This window comes from Neopsephotus bourkii, unplaced genomic scaffold (genome assembly GCF_033783945.1).
Source record: "Neopsephotus bourkii isolate Nb327-2 ecotype Australia unplaced genomic scaffold, CSIRO-AGI_Nbou_v1 NB_379, whole genome shotgun sequence".
Lineage (NCBI taxonomy): Eukaryota > Metazoa > Chordata > Aves > Psittaciformes > Psittacidae > Neopsephotus > Neopsephotus bourkii.
In genome coordinates this window covers 651,726-666,059 of record NW_026900884.1, presented here as the reverse complement: position 1 = coordinate 666,059, position 14,334 = coordinate 651,726, and the positions used below count along the sequence as shown (strand labels likewise).

Sequence of the window (14,334 nt, the reverse complement as noted above, 5' to 3'; positions counted from 1 at the left end):
AGAAGGGCGTAGAGAGGGGCACCCGCTCCACTTCATAAATAAATACAGCTGTTATTTTAATGCTCTGATCTCTGCCCGCCACCGAAACACTCCCTCCGGGAGCACAGTGGCCCGCGCTCCCGAGCCTCACAGAGAGCAAATCCGACCTCAGGGCGTGCTTCACTGCCCTTCACCTCAGCTCCTCAGGGAGGCAGAAAACCCGGGTAACACAAATGGGGTTACTTAGAGCAGGAACCAGCTCCGCTTCCATCAGTAACGCTACCCTTGAGGCATTCTCCTATCCTACGGAGCAGCAAGGTTACAGAGAAAGCAAAAAGAACCAGAGTGCACAGCTGCCTATACGTTTTATTTACACAGGAATTGTTACTAGTGGTCTTAAAGGAAGGCTTGATCCTTCTATTTACAGTTATATACAGATTTATAGTTGAAAAGTAAGAAAACTGTACAAGATAACACAAAAAATATAAGACAAATTAGATCCAATTAAAGTAGTGAATATGTAAGTTAAGAAAAATCTGACATTTACGTTTTCAAATTGTAATGTTATGAGTAGCATATATGTAGTTTTTAAACCAGATAGCAATGTAAGTTACACCACACTAAATCTTTACCCCAATTATGTAGACTCTGCTTTTAAACACCAGACAACTGAAAGCCTCCTGCACTTAAAAATACATAACGGTAATTCTGATTTCCACATAATGGAACTGATTTCCACAGAGGGACCAATTACAAAAACCCACATGTAAGGAATTTATTTACATTAAATATTAGCAAAAATGGACCAAGAGAGTGCAAGTGTTCCTCACCTGCAGTGCTATCCATTTTAAATTTCCATCCCCTAAAAACACAAGTTGTAGAGCATCTTCAACAGGAAATGTTTGAAAATATCCACCGTGACACATACAATACGACTTTATGTCTCACAGTTAACAGATGTTAAAGAATTAGGTGTCACTAAACCAGATGCTTTTTGGATTTCAGTATTGCACACTAATAAAAGATCATTTCAAAAACAATTCAGTGTCTGCATTATTCTTAAGTGTTAAAAGTGGCTGCTCCTTTGACAATACAAAGTCTGCAGATAGCTTTATCAGTTTCTAGTGTTCACCATTACATACAAGCTTTTCTTGGTTGGAAATGGCTCAACAAAAGGAAGCTTCTGGTGGCAAAACCCTTTCACAGAATACCCACTCCATTTTTAATAAGCTGCACAACCAGTACACCAAAACAAATGCTTAACACAACTCCCTTTGAAAACTGTATACTCTGAAAATAGCAGCCCTGATCTTACCACTGTTTCAAATTCAGATGATTTTTGCTCTAACAGGTTTGGGCACAATACTTTCACAGTTCCTGAGTTAATTACATTTGCCCAGACTGAAGAATGAAGCTGCAACTTAAAAAAAAAAACAAAACAAGAAAAACAATACCCCTTCCCAAATCTAAACCATCTTGCACATAAACACACCAAACAACTTTATTTGGTCCTCAATACTTTCAAATGGTTAATTTTGGAGGTAATATCTGTACCAAAACATTTGGTTTGGATAGCAGTTTTGGGGCCTTAAGATTTAGCATTTCCCTCATCCCCCCAAAAAGTGCCTTTGTGGTATTTGTAAAAAAAGTTATGCCTCAAAATTTCTTTTTAAAGTACCAACAGAAGTTATTACAAATGTTTATTGCATTGAGCTGATTCTTTTAAAGTATTAAATATGAACTCTCCCACTTCTCAGTTTCACAGGTTTTAGTATTCTGTGTGAAAACAAATCTTCCCACGACAAAAGCTAATACTGGCAAAAGGGTGAAGATTTCATCAGTTCATTACTCCACTGAGAGCTGTGTCATTTTTCCATCTAATTTTCACATTTTCTATAGTGCTTTTCCACTTAGAAGTCATGTGAAAACTCCTTTGTCATCAAGTGGTTTTCCACATTTTCAGTTTGACCTCAGCAGTATGATGATTAGCTTTTCAGTGCTGGGCTATGATTCTTATCTCCTTCTTTGTTGTCCTTCATCAGTGAGGCAAACACCTGGAAAAGTAAATTATTTAATGAATTAAAAAAAACCCAGTTTTAAAAGTCAGTCTTATAAAAAAGGATCAATATTAGCCACCACAATATTAGCATGGAGATTAATTTCTAGAATTAAATACTAGAAAGGAAGCACCCATTGCTCAGAAGTCAAGACATGCAGCATAAAAAGCATTAAGAGAAGGGCCCCATAAACTCATGTGCTGACATGTTTGTTTTGACATATACATATATATATCCAAGAAACTCACCTGTGCCCATTTTTTGTTACTATTCTGCATCTGAATAGCTGCAATACAAGTAAAAAGCTTTTCTGATGTAATGTCTTCTGGAAGCTTTGTTAAAAACTGTGCTATATGAATAAAGTCCATCTGTAGGAGAATATCTTCATATAACCGAAGGATTCCTAATCCTGTCCTAAACAAAAATTCTTCTCCATCTCTACAGAAAACATCCCAGACACGACAGGCCAGATCAAGTGGTAATGACTTGCTGTAGAGTGTAAAAATCCTACAATTGAGGACAAAAACAAAAAAAAAGGTACAGTTACAACTTTAATCTATTTCAGAAGTATGAAAACACAACCTCCGTTAAATCTCAGTTACACTGAGAGTGAGCAGATAAGTTTTTTTCACATGTTCTTATTTTCTCCATATTTTAAATACCCATAAGTCTCCTGTTTTTGAAGTCAGAACTCCTATTCTGAAACCCATCTCTTTTTATGTTACAGGAAATCATCCATTTGAAAGGCTTCCTTTAGGAAGCTCTGCCTAGAGAAGTTACAACCATCTTTACACTCAAGCAGGGTATAATATACAAATAAGAACTTAAGCGCAAAGATTGTAACCGAGTAACTTAACCCTTCCCGTTACTAAGACCATAGAGTTTAACAGCTCTGTTCATAATTTGATTTCTAAATTAAATCTAAAGCCACACATCATCTCAATAGAAGGCTACATCCCACTAATATACTAATGAGATTTCAAGACCTACATTCCACGATACATTTTGAATTTCTGTTCACATAAAAAATCACCAAAATCTAAAGACAGTCACTGTCCAACTGCATTTCTTACTGTAAAGTTTATTTTTAAATAGCATTCATTATACATGGGCAGATAGTTCAGTCTGCCGTATGTCCTGCACTGTAGAAGTCTTCCCATAACCCTGTGGTGGTTCTGTCTCTCCATTATTCCTATTGCAAAATGCTTCAGGAACCTTAGAACACTCCTTACCACAGACTTTCTCACAGGTGACTGGAAGCTGAATATTGTAACACTCTGTACAGCAGCACTATTTCTGCAACATATCTATCTGTCTCCATCTACTTAAACTCTCAGGACTGCAGCATATTCCTGACACAATGCTGCTACTGTATAACCTGCTCCTGCTGAGACTTACTCCTGCTTACCTATAAGATGCATCTTATAGCTGAAGTTCAGATGACATGACTGTTTTATATTAATTTAACCCAATTCAACTTAATGTATTATAAACTTCTATCCCATATAATAATCCTATTTAAAGCACATACTTACACACTCACAGTTATGAATATACATTCCATATCTAGCAGCACTACAAACACTTCATGTGCTTGCATTACTGCCTTCGGTTACAAGCACATAAATATAGTTTGATACTTTCTGCTTTGGAATGTTCATTACTTAAAAATGTTCGCTCTATTTCCAATTTTATTCCTTCCCAAACCAGGTCATAAGCTTCACCCTCCTGCTTTTAAAGCCTATATTCCTACATTCATACATTTTTCCATAGCTGATTATGCTCATTTCATCAAGTCACAAGCCAACTACGGTGTAGTAGCACCCTCTCCCCTATTTACATTACATATAGCTGACTTACATGCAGCAACAAGAAAATGAGACACACAGGACTCCTGCATGTCTTATTTTCTATCTGAACAGATGTCACTCCTAATCCCAGTTCATAAAGTTTGAATCCTGCCAGAGGACCTGTGGTTTCACAAAACAGTTCACCACAATTTCACAAGACCTAGAAAGCTAAGGTACATAAGCACGTACAAAATGCTTTTTGTATGCTGTGTTTCCGTTGCTGAAAAACCTACAGCAAAAAGGAAGGTGTTCCAACAGTTCCAAGGTTAGTTTTGCTATGTTCTCTGCACTCACCAGTCTATCAAATATATGTCTGGAGTAAGACTGTATGACTTGAAATGAAGAAACAATTTGGGAAGGTTTTCTTCAAAGAATACTTCAAAGGCTGCGAAATATTTCAGCATCTGTAGAATAGTAAAGTACCTCATAAGCAATCATCAAAAGAATGTTTAAAGTAACATAAACCCCCACCAAGATTTGAGGATGTCAACATATACTAAGAAGTCACAATGTGCTAAGTACAACAATTAAGTGTTTCTAGAGGAAAAGTCAAAACAGTAGAATGTGTTTATGGATTAGTATCTGGTGTTCTCAGTTTTGTAACCACATGTTAAAGTTATCCATTATTATATAGAACAAAAGGAAGTCATCAATACTTCAAGTCAAAAGAATGTTATGGTTCAAAACCAGAAAACTGTGCATACCATGCTGTGATCCACACGGAAAAAGGCCAGCTGGCATGGCTTGTTTAGAAGGTTAGCAAAGGCAATGAAAGCATCTGCCTCTTCCAGATTGAGAATGAGCACAGCAGCAATGAAGGACATCCCTTGTACCTTCAAGTGGGAAAAGCATTGGGCAAACGTAGGTGAGTAGATTCAGTACACCTTGTATCTTTAGAAATGCAAATATTTACAGTCTGCATATATCAAATACAATTGCATAACATTTCCACATGAACAGAAACAACATGGATAATTTTATGCATGCAGTGAATCTGATTTCAGCAAGAAACAGTGTTTCTTCAGATGCAGGTTTTCAGTGCCTCATGGAAGTTCCAGGAGGTCACATGTTCACTAGTCCTCGGGACTTGGAATGCAAGAAAATTAAAACCACACAGGCTGGATGCAGGGCTCATGAGACAGAACTTGGCCTTAAATTCACTGTTAAGCTAAGGGAAAAGCAGACATGAAGAAAAACCTCACATATGGGACAGTTTAGGCCCAGACAGATATGTTGGAATTGAGACAAAATTCTGTTTCAGAACAGTCAATACGTATCTTTCCACTTTCCAAACAGTATTCGTTCATATACATAAAATTACTTTCAGTGGTTAGCTACAATGCAAGTTTACATTTTTCCATGATTACTCTCTCAAAAAACACTTCAGCTTGCAATAAAAGTGAAAAACATTTATTCTTGTAGTTGTTAACTGATGATGTGAATACTCATAATACTAAAACTAATTTTACCAATTTCAACTGCAATTATGACTATTCTGACGTTTCTAGGCACTTATGCTGCCTGCTCCTCATTTAAAAAAAAATGCACTCACTTAAACCAGCTAGGGAAAAGAGTATTGATATGCATCAGAAAAGTCCAGCAGCTTTCAATTTTTGTGGGATAGTTTACATTAAATTCACTGCCATATTAACATTTAAAAAAAATTCCATTATCAAAAACATCCAGGCTAGCTGTGCTCCTAATTACAAAAAGAGAAGACCTATCCATGAAAAATTACTTATTTGCCTTTTAAAACTCCACCCTTGGCCCAAGCAGTCTCAGAACCTGCAGTTTGTAATCTCACTTAAAGAATATGGGAGGATCTCCAAAAATGAGGTCACACATGACAGAATTCAGGGCTAAAAACATTTGAACATGAAAAATCAACCAGATATTGGTGCAGAGTCCCAAGATGTCTGATTTAGACAGGAAAACACACCCTGTGCTAACCAATGCTTTTTTGCATGGGACAGACTTAAAACTCAAGTTCTTTTCTAGCCCAGATGTGATTAGAGCTTGTGAAAGGTGTTCCTAGCTACCCCCAAAAACAAAGAAAGAAAAAGAAGAAAACAAAGCATCTGTTATTTCACTGCTTCTGTAAGCTGACAACATTCAGAAAGATGCTTGTTTTTTTTGGTTTGGTTGCGGGTTTTTTGGCAGTTTTTTATGGGTTGGGTTTTTTGGGGGTGGGGTTTGGTTGGTTGGTTTTGGGGTTGCTTTTTTTTATACCCACAGTAATGTTTGCTGCAACCAATCTTACCTTCATTGAACTCAGATTGAGCAATTAATCTTTGACAAGACATCAATAAGGAGTTCCTGTGTTTAGGATGTGCAGTAGTGAAGATGATAGTATCACTAAGGAAATCACAGCAGTGGGAGCAACAGTAGGACAAACAGATTAAGTGCCCACTTGAAGTTTACTTCCATTTGTTTGCAGATGGGTTTGTTTGTTTCCTGTAGACACTCATGTCAGAACTGTAATGCCTTGTGAACACATTTCATTCAGTTTTCCATGCAAGCCCGATAGTATACTCGTCCTTAACATTCAGTACATTTTCAGCTATTTAATTACCATCATTGAAACTGCTATGAAATTAGTCAGTGCCAAAGTTGATTTTTTTAAGTGCTAATAGCATAAAGTTTAGATATTTATTACACTCTACTACATGACTTCTTAAGCTTATCTGCCATGTTATAAGCATCTTACAGCAAATACTTACATATCCCACATCTGGTCTGTAACATGTATATGCTCCTAAAACACTATGCAGGAGATCATGATAAGGACCACCCTGATATAAGGGGAGGGAGGAAGAGGGGGAAAAAAAAAAAGGAGAAAGTTTAAAAGGTTTTACAAAATCACTTTATAAATACAGGAAGATAGCAAGCCAGTATTAAGTTTTTCAAGATGTAATTGAGCTGGCGCTTTGTTCACATCTAGGCTAATATCAGGTTTTACTCTAATCATTACCATGCATGTTTTTGAGATGTTAAAGTAACAGAACAATAATCCAATGAAGTATTTCACTGGAAACAGGTACCTAATGAAAAATAAGGATATCTGATATACATCCAGGGGTTGTTTTTTCCTTTACAGAGACAGTGGATGTTTTAATACTTAGTAATACAAGTTACTATATTACAACAGTGCATGCTATTTTATATACATGTGTGTGCATATATTGGATCTATACAAAAATCATAAAGCCTGCAAGTGTGTACTAAAATGCATCAAGATTTCCATAGAAGCAGTGAGAATATTCCCATTTTTGCATGTAATTTCATACGCATTAATAGGAATCACATGCAGTATTTTCCAGGACAGAAAGACTCACAGACCATCATTAAGTGTCCCTACTTTATTCTCATTAAAAACGAAACTAAAAGCAAACAACAAAACTCATAACATGATGTTGCATGTATAAATGTTTATCTTACTTTTGTTATTTATACAAATATTTTATTTATACAAACAACTTCTAGAGACTATTCCATATTTATCCAGCTAGGCTTCTTTTCTTGTGTAACTATTCAGATGTTTAAAGCTGTTGTAACTAAAGTTACAGAAATCTTACCTTCTGGAAAATATACAGGGATGGAAATGTGCGTGATATATCCAACTTAATCAGCTCCAGACTGGCCTCGCGGTCAGCAACAGATGCACCTGCATCTGCAAGCAAAACCAACACTTATTAAAACTGATAGATAAATTCTACAGACTTCAGAATAAAACTGCCATAGGCACATAAAGACTTTTAGCATCTAAGAGAAAAAAAGTTACCTAGTTCCAATTCTTGAAGGACACTTCTACAGTGCTATACTTCAACATCTAGAACTGTCCACTGATACTTCATATATGCCATTAACTCCAACAAGTGAGGGAAACTATCAGTAATTACTACCTGTCTACTCACTCTGTTTTCAAGTCATACACCTCTGCACCTTTCAGACTTAAAACCAGCAGGTTACCTTTTAATTCTGTATAACACTCTATCCAGCCTTGCATTCACCAGAATTTGAACTTTGCCCAGACCAGTCCTCAAAACCATCTTTTCTCTCTTTCTACTGTGACTTCAATTACTAAATCTGTTCAAGACCACAGTGTGAGAGCACTGCCCTTGATCTAAACACAATACAGTGAGATCTCACTTTTCAAATTTTAATTCTTGATCAGCTCATTTGGTGGTTCATTTCAGCCAGGAGTACTGAAATATGCTATGTAAAGTACACTAGAGGGGAAGAAAACGATGAATTACGCCATTATCACAAGAAGACAGTACTTCCTCACCTGCAAAGTAAGACGTATTGCTTCCAAAGTCATGCATTCCTCATATTCCATCTAGACTGAAGGTAACTACAGATTATAAATACAGAGAAACTTCACTGAAGTTTCCAGAAGTGACCACCCAGATCTGTGGAAGTTTTGCATCACCGTTCTTCAAATGGTAGGAAAGAAGGCAGCATTCACTCAAGAACCTCCAGAAGAAAATCAGCTGGTCCTTGAGTTACCTCTTCTATTCTCTACATAGCGACATGATGCAAATACTAGTGATAGCAAGGAGAAAAATATATGTGGCACTTGCAGAAAAGGCTCTTTCAGAGGGCTTAAAGCAGCCAAGACCCCTCTGGAAAGCAGATCACAGGATTTGATGAACTGGCTAAACAGAACCTGCTCTGCTGAAGCCTGAAAAGCAACATTTCCTTCCAGATGTCCTAGAACTACAATAGCTGCTTTCAGGAGTGAGTGGGACTTTGAGAGAAAGAAGGCAATTATTATTACAGTGAAAGAACATACACAATCTAAAAAAAAGTGCATGCAAGAACTGCTGCTTAATCCTTCCTATCTTTTTCAAAAGGAACAAGCATTATATTGGATAATTTGGGAATATTTCATTTGGGGCAGTATCCATTTAGTGATTCCCAAAGAAGTTGAGAGTCTACGATATGGAGCGCAAGAAACTCCAGATTTATACAAGAAATTAAGTTCTGTGAACTCCAAAAGAGTTAAAGATATTTGAACAGGAAAAACCCTCAGAACTACTCAAGTACGTTAAATGAGGCTAAAATAACTGATCATCCAAGACTTTGCTACTAAAGATTAGTAATAAACACAGCATGTTGGCTTCCTTTTCAACCAGAAATGAAAATCCTATTATTAAGTTTTCCCTCATTACTACATTTCCCAGAACATCTGACACAATAAAAACGGGCCCTTCCCCCTTTCATTCTCATCCAGAACCACTACCTTTCCAAAATAAACAAATTACCAAGCTTTCCCCACAGTCAGCCCACACCCACACAACAAAAGAACAAACAGCCACCCCACAAACCAAGGGGGATTGCAAACACGTTTTCCAAGCATAAGCACATTTTCAGTCATGTACACACAGAATTTCTTTACAAACAGTTCATCTCAAGACAAGCTTTAGATGAGTCCTGGGGCTAGCATAAGGAAGACACACATAATTTACAGAGTAGCCAGTTAGTCAGGACTGGCTATGGCAAGTGCAAATAAGAAGTACTTCTTGCATTACAATGCCATTTTCTTTCCCCCAAAAAGACACCAACTCAAATAAAGTAATTTCATAGCACCTGGTACTGACAGAATCACAGAAGACAGCGTTTTTTAAAAAAAAAGTAACTGTTAACAGCAGCAGGAGTTAACATTTATAACAAAGATATATCATCACCGATGCTATTTTAACAGAAAGAATACCCACAGGAGACAGCAGTATGCCAGAGATAAAACTCCATTATAATATAAGTATGCTAACTTCCCTACTTAATAGATCTGGAAGAAAAGGCCATCTGGGCAATCAAGGAAACCCAAGTGGGATACAAAACGTGTAGTTTCTTCATTCTTCACCTCTCAATTCCACAAACAAAGAGAATAATTTTTTTTTCCTTTCCCCAAATTATGGAGACATCCCCAAACTCAGACATCTAAGCAGAATGAAGCAATAGTATTTACCATACTATAGTTACCCCTTTCTTCTTTTTGTATTTCACCTAAAAATTTCATGAGAGCTTAGCTCTGGTATTTCAGGAATTCAGAAGAAAACACATTCATTTGAAAATTAACTAGCACATGCAGTATTTGAATGCATCTTTTATTGATACAGTAAATATTGTTAAGCTCCTCACTCACTGACTTGTTATAAGAAAGCGAACATTTAAGTAGGGAATGACTGAGAGCACTTCCAATTAAGTGTTCCTAATGCTGCAACTGCAGCTGAACTTGTGGGACTTCCTGGGCTTGTAAAAGTGAATAGGAGGCTATCTAGTATTCAGGAGAACCCACCTTCGATGTCATTCTCAGTACTCGTCTCACTGAAGCTTTTCCATCTTTCCTTAGCTCTTGACAAGAAGATTTCATAAAGTTCTGTGAGAAGGCAAACCAAAACCAAAACCAAAAGAGATAAGTAAGAAAAGCACCCGTCCAAAATAAAAGCATACGAAGTATCTTTGCCTTTGGTTTTGTTGCCTGGTTTCAGCTTAGCCACCAGGGGAAAGGGGAGAATCTATTTAGATGGTTACCACTAACCACTGGAGTACCACTGCATATGGTTTTATAGTGTGCACTGTGTTATGCTTTCTTCTGTGGTGATCATGCAATTACATGAGGGAAATTATGTCTTAATTCAGATTTTTATTTTTCTGAATAGGTTAGAACACTTCCAAGTTCATCAAAATCATTAGTTATAAAATAAAGCAATTCCCTTTTCCACCTCTTAAGAAAGCAAAGCTACAAATTCTCAATTTTAGGTATAAAAATTAATTTTTTGGGGAGGAGTACTACCTTAACTCTTTTAAGACAAAAATACTTCTGTAAGCAGGTTTTGATCCTTGTTTCCATCCTAGTTACCAGACTATGTCTAACTGTAAAAAGACCAGTTCCTAAAGTTACAAACTACAGTCGTTTAAAAAGCAAATATACCCTGATTTTTACTTTTTTTAACAAAAGTTTAACCAACTTAATTTTGCATTAAAATGTGACTGTAAAGACATACCAGGAGTGATATTTAACTCGTTTCCCACAGCTAGACTCCAAACCTTCCCACGTACACGTGGGGGTAATCCCTGCCACCACAGCTCTCGAACTCTTCGGGTAGCACGCCTAAGATAGGGAAGCAGGGAAAGAAAAAACAAGTTAAAAGGCCACATATTGCACATCTTGTTTTATAAAAATCACTGGGCAACTTACTAGCAAAATACATGCTATTTCCAAAATCAATATTCAAGGATCTCTGCTTATGCTAAAACCCCACTAAAAGAAACCCCAAAACGTGAAGGTCCCAGAAAGCACATTTCATGTTGTGCTGTAATGACTTCTCACTACGCTATGGCAACAAAAACTGACTTCTTGACCAAACAGAAAGGAAAATGAAATAAGGCATGTGGGTCCTTTGTTTTTAGAACAGAAACAAGCCAGCCTTGCCTCATTTGCCTCAGACATCAGGAAGAAATTCTTCACTCTGCAGGTAGTGAGGCACTGGCACAGGTTGCCCAAAGAAGCTGTGGCTGCCCCATCTCTGGAAGTGTTCAGGGCTGGGTTGGATGGGGCTTGGAGTAACCTGATCTAGTGGAAGGTGTCCTTGCCTGTGGCAGGGAGTGGGAACGAGATGGTCTTTAAGGTCCCTTCCAACCCAAACCATTCTATGAAGATTTACATAACAGAACTTTACTTACATGCCTTCCCAGTTAGGTAGTATTTCATTGACCCAAATCACCATAGCACTAGCGATATTCTCTTCTTGCTTGAAACGCTCTCTCATTATTTTTTTCCTTTTATGTGCTTCTTTAATTTCTGTTAGACATATTAATAATTCCACATTAGTGTATATAAATTGTTAGGTAAATAATTCAGCTGTTATCTAATTATTTAAATGTCTGAAAGATCAAAGGTAAATTACAGTTGCTGGTACTATTTCTGTTGACTGTAGGTGTGTTTCTCAGGAACTTTTTAATTTAAGCTGTCTTTAATTTATTCAAATACACATCCATTTGGACAAGGAAAAAAAAAAAAAATCTATCTAGAAAACTCACAGCATTTTTCTGCAGTACGCAGAATGACTAAAACGCAAGCACATCAAGCTGTCTTTCCTGTAATGAATTTCACACCATATTCTGCCTAAACTTTACATACTTCTTAGACTAAACAGCAAGAATTATGGATGAAATTATTACTCAAAAGTGTAATTCTACACCCCTTTAGAATATTCAGATTTTACTAAAATATCCATCTAAAAGGATTATGTATTGGCTTTTCTGGAAAGAGGGCCTAAAGATCCAAGACAAAGCCACAATCCTGAAAAGAGAAGTGTGTTCTGCCTTCTGTTAAAAAGAAGCATTTATAGATCTGCTTATTGAAATGGTTAAAGGAAGACAGAGCAGTGTTATCTTAGTATCACTAAGAACCACTGTGAAATTGCAAGACATTTTCTGTTTATGCATGCGTTAGAAACATCAATGGCATGAACACACCATCCTTGGTAAACTGACACAGCTGATCAGCTTCATTAAGTTTTTACTGAAGCTTTGTGTGTGTGTAGCAATAGTTAATTTAAGGAATACTAAGGCACATATACTAAAACGCTACACATGCCTGACCCTCAAAAGATGCAGTTACAGAACACAGCCCACAACTTACAAGATGCATACCACAAGAGAAGAGTGAAACGGATTGTCAAATGCTTTGGATTTCTTATTACATCTTTCAGAGTAAGCTGCCACAGATCCATAGAGGATCAATCAGTTCAGAAGCTTGTAACTCTGACAACAGCCCAAGTAAAACATTCAGCACAGATTCTTGAAACAGCTTATTCCCTGAATACTAGGCACAAGACTACAGAAATCCTTTCAACAACTGTTCAGAGACTGACACAGTACCAGATGCTACAGACCTGTTTTTTAAATTAAACATATCTAATGGGACTAGGAGGGCTCACACAGCTACAGGTGGCTGGGAAAAAAAAAAAAAAAAAAAAAATCGATCTCAACGAAGTTTTCATCTGTCTTCACACTGAAATCAATGTCAAATTCCTGAAAAGAATGCCAGCTCTTTAAGCTGTCAGCTTTATTATACTTTGGCTCTTAGTGGCAACTGTAGCAACACAGCTTGGAAAAAGACAAAAAAGAGTCCAAGTAAGCAGAAAGTTTCTAGCTGATCACATTACATAGGTAGTTAAAAAAAATAAATCGTTAAGTTACTATGGTGGGCTAAGAAAACAAACTGATAATTGAGTTTTGATGTAAACTGTGTGCACATGTGTACCAGACAATAACCCAGATACTAAACAAAGCTGTTCTTTATTGTACCTACCAGCCTGAGAACAGCCAGAAATTGCCCTAGTTTTGCTGCACAGTTAAAAGAATTATACTGGTTATTGGCAGTTAACATACCTCGTTTTTTCGCCTCTGCCACCATCTCATCATACTCTTGTCGGTGACGTAAAGCCTCCTCCACAGATTTGGCAGGAAGATTTCTGAAAACAAGGTGTTCATGAATTCAACAGACACAACTGACATTCTGAACCATTTCAAAACAGGTTTTAATTTGGCCTCTGTCTGAGCCTTGGAGTTGTCACACTACAAGTGCTTCAGTAACAGCAGTAGAAAACTACTAGATGTTTACTGCTTCTGTTTATTAGTTCTCATACAGCTTCCCCCAAAGCAGGATTCTTACATTTGTTGAAAATCCAGAGTGATGCCCAAATTAAGTTTGCAAGAAGTGACATCAGGAAAATACTGATATTCCACAGTTATTTATTCCAATGCATTTCTGGACATGCATACTTTAATCATTAAATGTCACTGTATATCAATACTCCATTTGTTCATATGAAATCTATTATGACATTTTCAATAAAAGGTAAATGTTTTTATTCATTATAGATACTCCTTTGAAATTCCCACAAAAGAAAATACCAACAGAAGAAAGGGCAGATCCATATTTATGTCAGAGCTAAAGCTAACGAAGCTTGCTGCAGTACTGCAAGTTCAAAATGTGTTTGTTTTTTGGCTGGACAGCAATGCCCAAATTGCCAAACACACACTTCCTTTTGACCAAGCAGTTATTCCAAAACAAATCAGAACACAATGTTTAGTCTCAGTCTCTTACCCAATCTCTAGCTTACTTTGGTTCAAAATAAACAGAAGCCAGTTTTGTGATTTTAATATAAAAAAAAATAAATCCTAAATAATCAAGCAAACAAAAAAAAAAAAAAAAAAACCCAAACCCAGAAAAGATCCCTTTACTTGTATTTCCAGTGACAGAGAGAACAGAATATATCTTTAAGGATGAGATGGTGGCAACACATTACACATTTGGCATGACACTCCAATTTAAAACAAGTAGTGTCACTTGTAAAAACATACTTATGTTAGTTTGTGAATTGTGATATTTTGAAAGTACAGAAAAGCATCAGCAAAACAGTTACTGCATATCT

General features: G+C 36.8%; 1 protein-coding gene across 2 annotated transcripts in view; it reads right to left on the bottom strand.

Moving 5' to 3' along the window:
- Positions 1-329: 329 nt before the first annotated feature.
- Positions 330-14,334, bottom strand: part of TBC1D12 (TBC1 domain family member 12) — a 47,049-nt gene continuing 33,044 nt past the window's right edge. For both annotated transcript variants that reach the window (XM_061348961.1, XM_061348962.1), the window contains 10 exons: positions 13,289-13,371; positions 11,576-11,693; positions 10,897-11,003; positions 10,188-10,268; positions 7,462-7,556; positions 6,607-6,678; positions 4,591-4,719; positions 4,181-4,290; positions 2,285-2,543; positions 330-2,033 (listed from right to left, as the gene is read on the bottom strand). In XM_061348961.1, the coding sequence (XP_061204945.1) occupies positions 1,965-2,033; positions 2,285-2,543; positions 4,181-4,290; positions 4,591-4,719; positions 6,607-6,678; positions 7,462-7,556; positions 10,188-10,268; positions 10,897-11,003; positions 11,576-11,693; positions 13,289-13,371 (1,123 nt within the window). In that variant the 3' untranslated portion in view covers positions 330-1,964. The remainder of the gene's footprint in view (positions 2,034-2,284; positions 2,544-4,180; positions 4,291-4,590; positions 4,720-6,606; positions 6,679-7,461; positions 7,557-10,187; positions 10,269-10,896; positions 11,004-11,575; positions 11,694-13,288; positions 13,372-14,334) is intronic.